General features: G+C 33.8%; 1 protein-coding gene across 4 annotated transcripts in view; it reads right to left on the bottom strand.

Moving 5' to 3' along the window:
• Nucleotides 1-5947: 5947 nt before the first annotated feature.
• LOC129574964 (protein FAM117B-like) overlaps nucleotides 5948-12465 on the bottom strand; it is an 11970-nt gene continuing 5452 nt past the window's right edge. For 3 of the 4 annotated variants that reach the window (XM_055457674.1, XM_055457676.1, XM_055457675.1), the window contains exons 2-8: nucleotides 11303-11545; nucleotides 10901-11007; nucleotides 9757-9964; nucleotides 9254-9393; nucleotides 9072-9180; nucleotides 8887-8987; nucleotides 5948-8724 (exon numbers count right to left, since the gene is read on the bottom strand). In XM_055457674.1, the coding sequence (XP_055313649.1) occupies nucleotides 8533-8724; nucleotides 8887-8987; nucleotides 9072-9180; nucleotides 9254-9393; nucleotides 9757-9964; nucleotides 10901-11007; nucleotides 11303-11540 (1095 nt within the window). In that variant the 5' untranslated portion in view covers nucleotides 11541-11545 and the 3' untranslated portion in view covers nucleotides 5948-8532. Of the gene's footprint in view, nucleotides 8725-8886; nucleotides 8988-9071; nucleotides 9181-9253; nucleotides 9394-9756; nucleotides 9965-10900; nucleotides 11008-11302; nucleotides 11546-11767; nucleotides 12143-12465 lie in introns of those variants that run through there. The other variant, XM_055457673.1, reaches the window with a different exon arrangement.

Below are 12465 nucleotides of genomic sequence, written 5' to 3'. Positions count from 1 at the left end.
GCGGGCTTCGGGCGGGAATTCGGGACGGGCGCCCGTTGCGACCACTGGTTGGGACAGAATTTTTTCCGGTTTTTAAGCATTTTGACGTCATTTTGACAATTTTTTGTGATAGAAAAATTGAATTAATATGATAAAATTTAATGATGTTACTTACATTTCACTGATCACTAATAAGAAAAATAGTAAACCACTCACAAAAACACCCATTTTTGATAATTTTCAAATAATTTGTGTTTAAAACACTGTCATCATTCGGATTATATACCGAAAAACACAAAAGTGAATTTATGCCTGAAATTTGATTGGAATGCGGAATCGATTCTGTTGGTTGTTAACAATGCGTACATTCTACACAAATTTGTCATTTTCTTCTGCTATTGTGAATACAGTAAACATTCCCAAAATAAAAAATTCCCAATAATAATACTATAAGGTAAATTAAAACAGATGTTTAAAACTCACATAACATTCTTTCTTTCTGTCGAATTTACATCGCACGGTGTTTCAAAGTTTTATACTACTCCAAAGTGTTCATAAACCCAATGCAAAACGGAGCCCATGAGAAGTTTTAACCAATACATAACTTGTTTGAAGTGGAACCGTTAAAACAGTTGTGCAAATTTATTTATTTATTTATTTATTTATTACGGAGCCTACATTTATGCCAATATGTGTTCCCAGCAAGCTGAGAACATGCTGGTCAGAGACCCAATACAGCATAAATTCCGCCCATGGTGCGTCTTTTGCAAAGAGAATACAGTCAGGGGAGGGATGATATAAAAGTGAGGCTTTCATACCAGAATTGGGTCCGGAAAACCATGGCAAAACCGGCCTCAGGAGAATCAGGGGAATTACATCATAATTTTTGTCATACACTACTTTATACAATGCGAAGCAAAAAAGAGAAAGATGGAAAAGCAAAAGCGATAGAATAGAGAAAGTTAATTGGATTAATGGAAATAGATCTTAAAACTATGTGTTAGTAGATTGATGAGATCAAGCATATCAGTCAAACCGAGTATTCAAAATGTAGATTATTTTGGAAGTATTATTGATTGGTTCGTAAAAAGTGCTTCAACTCATTCTTAAAAGATTCTAAGGATTTTATATTTCTTATTTCGACCGGAACGCTATTCCAAAAATTAATGGCGGCGAAACTGAATGCGCGAGTATCAAAAGCAGTACGCGGTGCAAAAAAAACGCGAATATTATCTGCGTGCAAATGATGAGAAAATAGAATTTATTTCAAATGGAATTTTCGTTATTTAAACGAAGCTCCTGTTTTATTTGAGGGAATATTTGAATTATTATCATTACGTGTCTGATATGTTTTTCTCATGAGTTATAAAATGTGTTAAAAAACACATGAGAATGAGATCTTTTTCCTCCAAGAATTGATATGAATGTTTTAGTTTTTCTGTTATGTTTGTCTTTCAAAACTTCCTTTTCACGATAAAACTGGAATAATTAGTTCAATTAAGCGATCTTCTTTGAGTCGATATCGTTTGATAAGACGGAAGCAGAGTGCATTTTTAATCATGGCAATCTAATCATATTATTCATGTAAATGAAATGCATGGAGCGAGAAGAAGATCGATGTCGAATTTAATTTCATAAATTATAACTTACATAAATCGACAAGCGAATGAATTACTACGGTGCAAACGACAATATACATATCCATAGTGGAGCATCGAAAGTTACGTGTAACACTTGTTCAATATAAATTCAAAGCCATTTGCCGTCTACGATTATTTACAAATCGAAAATCATACAAGACATACACACAAAACGTTCTCGCACCAAACAAATCAAAACATATCGAACGTAAAAATCAAGCGCATACTTTTTTGTCCGTTTTGGTTTCGTCGTCTACTTTTGTCGATTTCATTCATTCGATTGCACGGAGAAATCTTATTGAATTCATTTTTCGTACGGCAAATCCGTGAATTTCGGTTTTTGTGCACGCTCCCAACCCAATACATTATATTCAGCCCTTTTTTGTTAATGCACACTAGAATATTGCCATTAGAACCACTGAGAAGTGATCCGGATATTCAGTGTATTTCGAGGACCTTGAATAAAAATTGTCATTATTTCCAGAACAACTGTTTGTCAAAAATTGAATTTCAATTGAAAATCGATCTGAATAAAGTCAAAATGTCGTTTCTTCTTCAATCCAATTATTCTTTTTTCAGAAGAAATCAACAACAATAAAAACTTAATGCCACAGACTTGTTGAGTGACAACCGATTTGAATTGAACGTCCAAATTTTCAGTTTATTTGTGCCGATGATATTATCATAATTACAACGAATACGATGGCTGGCTGGCTGGCTGGCTATGTTTCATGTAAAGCGCTTCATCAAACGCACTGATACTATATTTAAACAATTGAAAATGTTTCGCAAATTGGATATGAATGGTTCATTGCTGGCAGCCACCAATTTTTAATCGTCCGACGAAAATTTTATTTCCTTGATACACATATGATTGAAGTTCCTAGAATGACGGCGAATTTCAAACACAGGAATTGCATACGAAGAATTGGATAATCCGATACATTGTTTTAATATATTCGCGAATTTTTGTAAACCGGTTTACATGAAGTTGTGATGAAGCGCTTTACATGAAACATAGCCAGCCAGCCATCGTATTCGTTGTAATTATGATAATATCATCGGCACAAATAAACTGAAAATTCGGACGTTTAATTCAAATCGGTTGTCACTCAACAAGTCTGTGGCATTAAATTTTTATTGTTGTTGATTTCTTCTGAAAAGAGAATAATTGAATTGAAGAAGAAACGACGTTTCAACTTCATTCAGATCGATTTTCAATTGAAATTCAATTTTTGACAAACAGTTGTTCTGGAAATAATGACAATTTTTATTCAAGGTCCTAGAAATACACTGAATATCCGGATCACTTCTCAGTGGTTCTAATGGCAATATTCTAGGGTATATTAACAAAAAAAAGGGCTGAATATAATGTACTGGGTTGGGAGCGTGCACAAAAACTGACTGAACTTCATTTGTACCAACCGAAAGCAATTACAGTGTTGAAATGAACCCGAGATCTTTTGTGATTGCCCCAACCAGTTCGAAAATAGCATTCAAAGCGTCAATATTTCACCACTAACTATATCGCTTCATTTTAGTCTGCGAAACAACGTAAATTTATAGAAAATTTATCTTCGATTGCATGAAATCTTTCTTGAAGATTTGTAGATAAAACTGTTCTGAATATTAATGCAACTATAATTTCATTGTGCACTGCTTAATTGCTTATGATCATAGACATTCTTGTGATATGAATGCAATAAAATTTGATGATCAAAAATGTGGGAATTGTTCCATGTAGGCAAGAATTTGCAACTTATTTAACACAGCTCATGAACAATAATTACAGCTGTCAAAAATCGGTATTTTATTAATATGTTAATAAACAACATATTTTAATAATTAATAAAAATTTTGAAACACCATATTTATTAACGTTAATAAATATAGCGCATTTTATTAAATTATTAATATGTTAATAAAAAAAAACGCCTGAATAAAGTTCAGGCTACCAAAAATAAAAAAACCAGCTAAACCTGTGTATTAAATTCAATGCTACCACAATAGCTAACACTCTACGTCGTACATCATAATCTATGGAAATGAGAATTTTTAAGTATCGTATTCGTAATAATGCTTTAATCTAAATTTGTAGTTATTCACAGATGATAATTAAACATAAAAACAGAATCTGTTTTGAAATTGAAAAAATCCAAAGTTTTGGACCCCCACGGAGAAAAAAAAATAAACGAAGTTAGTACCTTTTACATTTATTGCACATTGTACAATGTACGTTTCATGTAACGGTAAAAATAATTGAAGATGTAATATTTGACATTTTGGATGTAAATTTTGGTCAATAATTACTTTTCAAATTACTTTTTTTCTAACTATTACTTTTCAGTGAAAAGAGTGATTTCCCCGTCAGAATTAGCTTACCCAAATAGCGCTTCCATTATAAATTAAAATCCAATCCAATTATTTTCTTAGGAGTTTGAAGCATCAATTGATTGAGTGCACAAAAAGCTTATGAAGATAAATTTTAAAATGAAAAACCAACTCACGCAACCACCACCGCATCTGTTAAAACATTCTGCAATAAAGACGTTGAAGAAATAAAATCAAATGAAACAGCGATCGCGTATTTTTTTTTTTTTTTGTAAATACGTTTAATAAAATATCCATTTAATTTGTTTGCTTAAGTTGGATATCATCTGTCTGTCCTCTGATTGTAGTCTGTCGTTCTTCGTGTGTAACATATTCAATGATGAATCTCATGCAAACAAAAAGTGATTCTATGGAAATGTCTGTTTATGTATGGATTACATGGTTGTTGTTTTTAAGGCTGATATACACGACCAAAACCGAAAAATATTCTGTTCTGTAATTGTTTGAAATTGCTAATTGTAATTGATTTGCATAATGTATGGTTTGCAATGCAAAACATTGTAAATTGCATGGAAATGAATTGTGTTGATGCATTTTGTTTGAAAAAAAGAAAAAGAAATGCTCTTGCAATTATGTACACTACCGTGCAAAAGTTTGGGACCACTAGGTATTTTTCATACAAATTGACCATTTTTGGTGGACTCATTAACATATTTCGGAAACACCTGCACTCTTGATATTTTGTCCATAGTTTCTACAACGTTTCGATAGTAAATCACAGAGGTTTCATCAAAAAATATTCATGAATTTCAAAAATATAGCAATTTGAATTTGTACTGTGTGAAAAATGATCAAATTTGTATGAAGATTAAAACAGATCAAATTCAAATTGATATATTTTTTAAATACGTGAATATTTTTTGATGAAACCTCTGTGATTTACTATTGAAACGTTGTAGAAACTATGCACAAAATATCAAGAGTGCAGGTGTTTCCGAAATATGTTAATGAGTCCACCAAAAATGGTCAATTTGTATGAAAAATACCTAGTGGTTCCAAACTTTTGCACGGTAGTGTAGGTTTTGTCGATTGTGAACCATGAAAGGAAATAATAATTTATTGATTATGTATGTTATTGTTTGTGTTTCTATTCATCTTCTTGAAATTGACTGCCCTCATCTGTGAATGTCTGCAGCGCCAACCTATCGACTGATATCTTCCTCGTGAGCGTTTGTGAGTTTGTGTGTGTGTGTATCATCGCATTCTAGCGATATGACAAATTAATTCCTCCTCCCTTTTACTTCCACCCACCTTCGCTATCTTTCACACACATATTCTCTGTCTCTCTCACTTGATCCGTTTTTTTTTATATAAATAATCTATAACTTGTAACTTTGTTTTAATTTTTTTTCTTTTTATTTTTCTCTTCATTTCTTGTGTATTCACGATATATTTGTTTGTCTCATACACATAACGTTAATCGAGCAGTTATCACTTTCAAGTTACAACAAAGGCTAAATAGATAAATTCAAAACTTGTGCAGAATTTTGTTTGTTTGCTTACATTTTGTCTGATTTCATTTCTTTTGTTCCTTTCTTTTGTTTGCGAAATTTTTTCATTTTTATTCGGTTTAATTGCTCGCTGAACGTGTTTATTTGTGTAAGTGTGAGTGTGTGTGTTCGTGTGTTCACAATGCAAATTTCATTTAGATGAAAAATCAGTTTTTTCTTATCTCTCTCCGTGTGTTGCCAGGCGCTTGATTGCACATCTCATATTGTATGCTTGTGTGTGTATTAAATTGGATTCGCACATTCGTCTCAACATAACCGATTCACAGATTCACACACAAAGTTCCATTCTGTTTTCGTGGTTTTTTTTTGTTCAATTTTTCTTTTTTTGGCATAATTTAAATTGCATGGTGTGCGTCGACTGTTGTCTAAAAATAATTTATTCCAAAATAAATGCGAATTTTTTTAACATTCTTTGTTTGTGTTTGGTTACTCTTCATGTCATTTTTATAAAATTTGTAAAGATTTTTTTTTAACAGCCGAATTTTCACAATTTTTTTTTTGTTCTTTTTTTCTCGCGTATTCTTTCATTCTTGCGAAGGTTTTTTTCCTTATCATCCGATTTTCTTGCGAAATATTTCCTTTTTGTTCATCTGAATTTCTTCTGCGATTCATTCGTTTAACGCCATTCCAATCATTCCGAAAAAGAAAAATTCAATTCATCGCCGGTTGATGCTTTTTTGGTTCACATGCAATTTTCAAAATAAATATCATCGAATTTTTCCGAATTCTCTCTTTTGCTAGTAAAAATATTGGTTTCATCAATTTTTATTTCTGTCGGTTTGACACTGCGACACAATTTCACGGCAATTTTTCCATATTCGTATTGTTGAGAAATAAAATTTTGGTTTCCCTCGGAAAAACGATCCTCACTTTAAGATCGTTTTTTATTTTCAATATTTTTTGGATAACCCATACGCGACTGACTATTCGATTATCGTACCTCATTTTTCATTTCTGGCTATGTAAAAAAAGAGAACAGTTAAGTCTCCATCCATTCGCTTTCGATCCGATACATTGATCCCGACCAATGCCCACTCCTACTTATTTAATTTGCTTAGCTTAAAAATATTTCATTCATAAAAAAATAAAAATATATTTTTTTCTTGTTCTTTTTTTTCATATTCTTGATTAGTTGTTTTTTTATTCTTCACCGTATTCGTATTTGAATATCCATTTTTTTTTCATTTTTTTTAAATTCATGTGTTTTTTTTTTTTTTTCTGTGACTTGTTTCTTTCCATGCTTTTTGTGTGTATATTTTTAATTTCTTTTGTGGGATTTTCTTGTTTCTTTGTTTAAAGCCGAAATATTTTCCAACGTTTTGGCATCAACGTTTCACTTTGATGTCCCTTTAATAATTTTTTTTTCTCAATAGATCCTTACTTATATCACTGTACACGGCTCAAAATGCTATTTTGCTGTTGCTATTTTCACTAAAAATATGTGCAACCAATGTTGTCCGATCGCGAAAACGGTCACACTTTGATTTTCAGATGGTTCGACCGGTTTGTCTTGATTCTTAGTAAATCCGAATGAAGAAAAACAAATAAATAGATATTTTGAACACCTGTATAATAATGCCCATTTTCGACGCGACGAATGCCCACTCGATGGGCAATAGAATTCGATCAAAATGACTGAAATTCGTTCGCCTCAACTAAAGAGGATTCTTTTTAAATGAAACATTACATCGTCGAGCAGTTTACGATTACATCGTGAAATTTGGCAAACAGAAGACACACAATTACGGTATACGAGAACGAAATATAATATTATGGAACGAAAATTGGAACTGATCATCTTTGACGACTGAACAAACGCTTGGGTAATACTATTTAAAATATTTCTTTTTCGAAAAAACAAAATATTCGGAAAATCATATGAAGTTTTCTCGGAATTTTGATTGCATTTTATAATACTCTTTTCGTGTGCCTTTACAAAAATACCATTTATACAAATGCTTAAACTCTGGCTGTTTCAGGTCATATTGTCTAAGTTTTGAAATGATGTTGTTTTCTTTGTTCTACAAAATAGTTTTTTGTTTTAAATATCAGAGACTAATTTGACTACTGAGAAACAACAACGAAAAAATAAAATGAATGGAACGGAAAAGGGTATTTCATTGCGGTCCCATTGCATTTGACATGGACAGTGTAAATACACTAGTCTCTAAATAATAATATGAGAGAGCACCCGACCCTCTCCATTTCATTTTAAAAAACCTCATTTGAAACAAATTTAGAGAATGATTATGAATTTTCATAAATTGCTACGTAAAAAGTGTGTCGAATGTGGTAGTTTAATTGATCTTTTTTTTTTATTTTTTTTATTTGTCTCTTAAAATATGCATTTTTCTTCTTCTTCTTTCTTTGAACTGATTTTGTTTGTGTGTGTGTGTGTGTGTGTGTTTTAAATATCAAGCATCTTATTTGAATAGAATTAATGTAACGGTTTCATTGTGTCCGACAAAAATGTGTAAGATACAAAATAGAGTTTTTGTCATTCCTGTTTTTTTTCATCTTCTCATCAATTCACTTTGTTAGGGAAAAATTGAATTTGTTTGAATTCCTTGCTCCTTTTCTTCTCTATTTAAAAACGAAAGAAAAAAAGCTTGGCGCATAAATTGCCATCAGACTTTTACATGACTTCTCAATGAATTGTTCATTGCGCTATGCTCATTCTAATCGAGACCTTTCTCGCTATCGACTCTATCTCATTAATCTCAACTCTCTCTCTCTCTCTGTCTCTCTCAGGTGCACACTTCTTTAAAACAAAGAACAGTTTAAAATAATAATATAATGGCGTTTCAGTTTTATATGAAAATGTTTGCTTTCGTTCAACAAAAAATTGCATTTGTTGCACTCCATGGATCTTTTTCTAAAACTACACATTTTGGAAATGAACTTGTTTGAATTTTACACATTTGTTTTTGTTTGTTGTTATTATATTCATTTTGACCATTGATTTTCCGGCCGGCGTCAAATGGCCGCTGGATGATGGCGCTGACTAACACTTAATTTGGAGTTGTACTTGATTTATCGGCAACAACATTGTCATCAATGGCGGACGAAACAGCACCGGCAAATATGGGTTGTAACGGCTGAAATGCCGAACCCAACGATGGTCTCAATTTGAAACCAACGGGCGGCTTGAATATGGCTGACGATGGTGACAAATGATCCGTATCACTTGACTTCAAACACACCTGGTGGAGAAATTTAACACGCATTTAGTATGGAATTTTTCACAGAACAAAATTGAACTTTTCGACGAAAAGAAATGCAAAAATTCAATTTATCAAATTATTTAGAAAAAAAAATAATGAGAAAAGGTCTGATGAAATCGTAAAAGTAATCAATGTTTTTACCTTCTCACATCCATCTGGTGGTAGACGGGCTAAAAATCGATTTATACGTGGTGAAGCCTCCGATGAAACATTTTCATCTGGTGATGTGCTCTGGCTCTCATCTGTATGTGCATGCAAATACCCATCATTTATTTATTGGAATTTAGAATGAAAGAATGGTCTAAAGTACTGGATAAATTCCATACCCGATGATAATAAATCCCTGTTTGGCGTTTGAGTATTAACCGATCGAGTATCACTGTGCAAAATATCAGCTAATGGCGCCCGATGACCTTCCGGTATTCCTCGAGTAAACTTAAAATATTGATCAAATCATTCGTTATTTGGAACAATTGATGGGCAATATATGATGGGTTAAAGGATTTACATGGCTAGATTCTGGTCGACATGAGTGCGGTTGACCAGGTACTAAAACAAGTTTCTCAATCTCTTGATTCAAGCCTTCTACAGAACTGCGCATTGGACGATGGGTCGCACATGATCTCGGTGGTATCGATACTGGACTTGCTGCAATTACAAACATTATTCCATTAGTGTTTCGATTAAAAAACAAAAAAACAAATGGTCGTCGAGGAAAGGAAAACAAACGGAAAGGAGGGAAAATCACGTTTACACAAAGAATGGAAAGGAAAAGCATAGTAAATGATTATAATTTATAAGAAAGTTTTATAAGCAAATAATCTCAATTTATTTCGATTTTTCAATAGAAAATTACAAATTAATCTTGAAAAAAAAAATTAACATAGAAAATACCTCCAATTCGTAAAATCGTCAGATTTGAAAATTAATGAAAATCCACACATGAATGAATAATAAATGAGAAAAAAAGTAAGGAATTTTTTCGAGCGATTGTCAACAACGGTCACTTACTCTGAATTGGGCTTAATGTTTGTGAACTAACAGAGTGTTCTCCGGTTCGTTGTTGGACCCGTTGCAGTCGTTGTCTCAAGACTTTTTCCGATTTATTCCATGCCGAATCATTCAATGCGTCCATAGATGTGTCGATGCCGAAAATGCATGATTCATCCGTTTGCGTCGCCTTGTCTAACTGCAAAATTGTATAAGCGGCTACTCGGTGCTGTTTGAATTGAGCGAGAGAGAGAGAGAGAGAGAAACAAAACGTGTTGGATTAGTAATTAATATTTATGCTCATTTCGATTATAACGTTATTATCGATAAAGGCGAGAGAATGGTTGTGAAGAAATTTTCATGGCTTTAAAATGAATAATAAATGAACATTTAGGAATTATTGTTTTGGTACAATTTCAAGATTAATAGAACCAAACTGTCGCATGTGATTAACAAAAAAAACACCAAGCGGAATGAAACCGATAATTAAAACAAAAAAAAATGAGAAAAAATCACTTAATGAAGAAATGTGATATAATTCATAATTGACTAGCTTCCTAGTCGTGTTAACATGACCATGATGGACCGAGATGGCGTCCATGTTCATCTCTTTCCAAAACCTTTCATATGATACCCATATTGACTATTCATAGTGTTAAGTCGTGTTAACATGACCATAAATTGGTGTTAAGTCGTGTTAAGATGACCATGATGGACCGAGATGGTGTCCATGTTCATCCCCGTTCCCATACTCCTACCATGTATATGGAGTTTCAATACATTATATTTGGTACGGGCGTCTAACTCCATCTACGGATTTTTCCAGTAGTTGTGAATCGAGTAGACATATAACGATTTCAACTATTTTTGGGCGAAATTATCTCGAAAATATACAAAAATGAGTTATTTGTTATGCGAACGCTCAAACGGCTACCGGAAATGTACGCGCAAATACACGCACTCGAGTGTATTATAAATTTGTCATCTAGTAACCATTGCATGTCTACTGAATCAGTGCAGAATTTCTGCCGCGAGAATTCCAACGACATATTCACCATTAAAACCAAGAATTAAAAAAAAAGGACAAACGCACACATACACACACAATGAGTTTTATATATATAGATTAGCGCAATCAATAGACTATATTCAACGTAAAAGGTACCGTTTTATTAGCGACATCGGTTGATTTGGCTGGAACAAGCGCATCCAATGACAAAGTACGTCGTATGCATGATGATAAAGTGGCGCTGTCTAACAAATGGGTCTTGCCTGCAAGCCAGAATGAAAATGAAAAGGTTTAGTTTTAAAAAATGTAAAAGCGACGGCGTAGAAAAGAGGGAGGAAAAATATATACAAATGAAATGTTTGAATTGAAAACGAAAATGAAGGGGCTCAAAATTGCTTTCATCATTGGAGCTCGTAAAAATGCGTCAAACTCGAAGCTTCGACAATGAGCAGCAGCAAAAAAAAAATCACAACCACCAGAGAAGCCACAATTCAATTTCGAACAAAAGCCAAGAAAAAAAGCGAGAAAGGGAGAGTGAATGAAAATAAAATGATGTACCTTTGTAATAATTATTGGCACCGGGGCTGCGATGTCCCGAACTGTTGTGATCGGGTGAAATGAGGCGCATCGGCGGTGACATTGAACAAAAAAGCCGATTTGAATTGGTTGCTGTGAGGCCGCCGGCACTGTTCAGCGGCCGCAGCAACGACATTGGAATGGTGGCTTTCATTGGTCCAACTTTTTGTATCAATCCATCTGATTGTTTGCCACGCACATTACATGTTGTCGTTGACATCGCACCTATTCAAAATTATGCCAGAAAATTTATATGAAAAAATAAATCACATTGAAATATCCGCACACAGCACGTTTGAAACAGCGACGTAAATTCGGTATTTCCAGAAAAAGCAGCGGAAAAGAACACACACACACACGTACGAAACGAACGAAATTCGAGCCGCACTTGTTTAGCGAATGAATCAAATACGGAAACACGACAAAGAATTCGGAAATTGTACAGACCGAATGGAGGAAACGGGAGTGAAATCACTTTTACTATCGATAAAACGATATCATATTCTTAGTTCCTTATGTGTTGTTCGCGTCTACCAAACCGAATTTAAAGTAAAATAGCAGCAGCAGCAGCTGTGGCAGCGCGGTAACGCTATTACGTTTTCTTCAACACAACAAATGTTTCGTTATGTGACATCCGAGAATTGAAAATGCCACATCGATCTGCAAGCCGGCATTTGCATTCGACGCTTTAATTATTGATTTGTGCTGGAATTTTTGCCGATTCTCCGTTGTCGTTGCCGTTGCCGTTGCCGTCGACGTCGCCGTCACCGTCGTCATCGTCGTATATCACACATAGCACATAATGTGCTATGAAAACCGTTCTTCACGAACGGTTTGTGTGTTTTTTTTCCTCTCTCTCTCTCTCTCTCTCTCTCTCTCTCTCTCTCTTCATTTTTTGTACATGCACTTCGTTTGTGGAAAATGTGCTTTGTGCCGCATGTATGTATGTACGTATATAAAATTGAAAGCGAGAGCATGCCGAAAAAAAACGCACACAACCATTTTTTATTCTCTCATTTGCTATTCATTGGATTGACGGAGAGAGTGAGTGTTTTGTTTGAGAAATTCGAGTAACGGCGGTGTTTTTCTACTTCTTTTTCTTTCTCTTCTCTCTCTCTCTCTCTCTCTCTCTCTCTCTCTCTCTC

The sequence above is a fragment of the Sitodiplosis mosellana genome, unplaced genomic scaffold, assembly GCF_009176505.1.
Source record: "Sitodiplosis mosellana isolate CC-2019 unplaced genomic scaffold, AAFC_SMos_1.0 Smas_scaffold_6166, whole genome shotgun sequence".
In the NCBI taxonomy this organism is placed as follows: Eukaryota; Metazoa; Arthropoda; class Insecta; order Diptera; family Cecidomyiidae; genus Sitodiplosis; species Sitodiplosis mosellana.
Note: the sequence above shows the minus strand (reverse complement) of the source record. Positions and strands in the feature narration are given on the sequence as shown.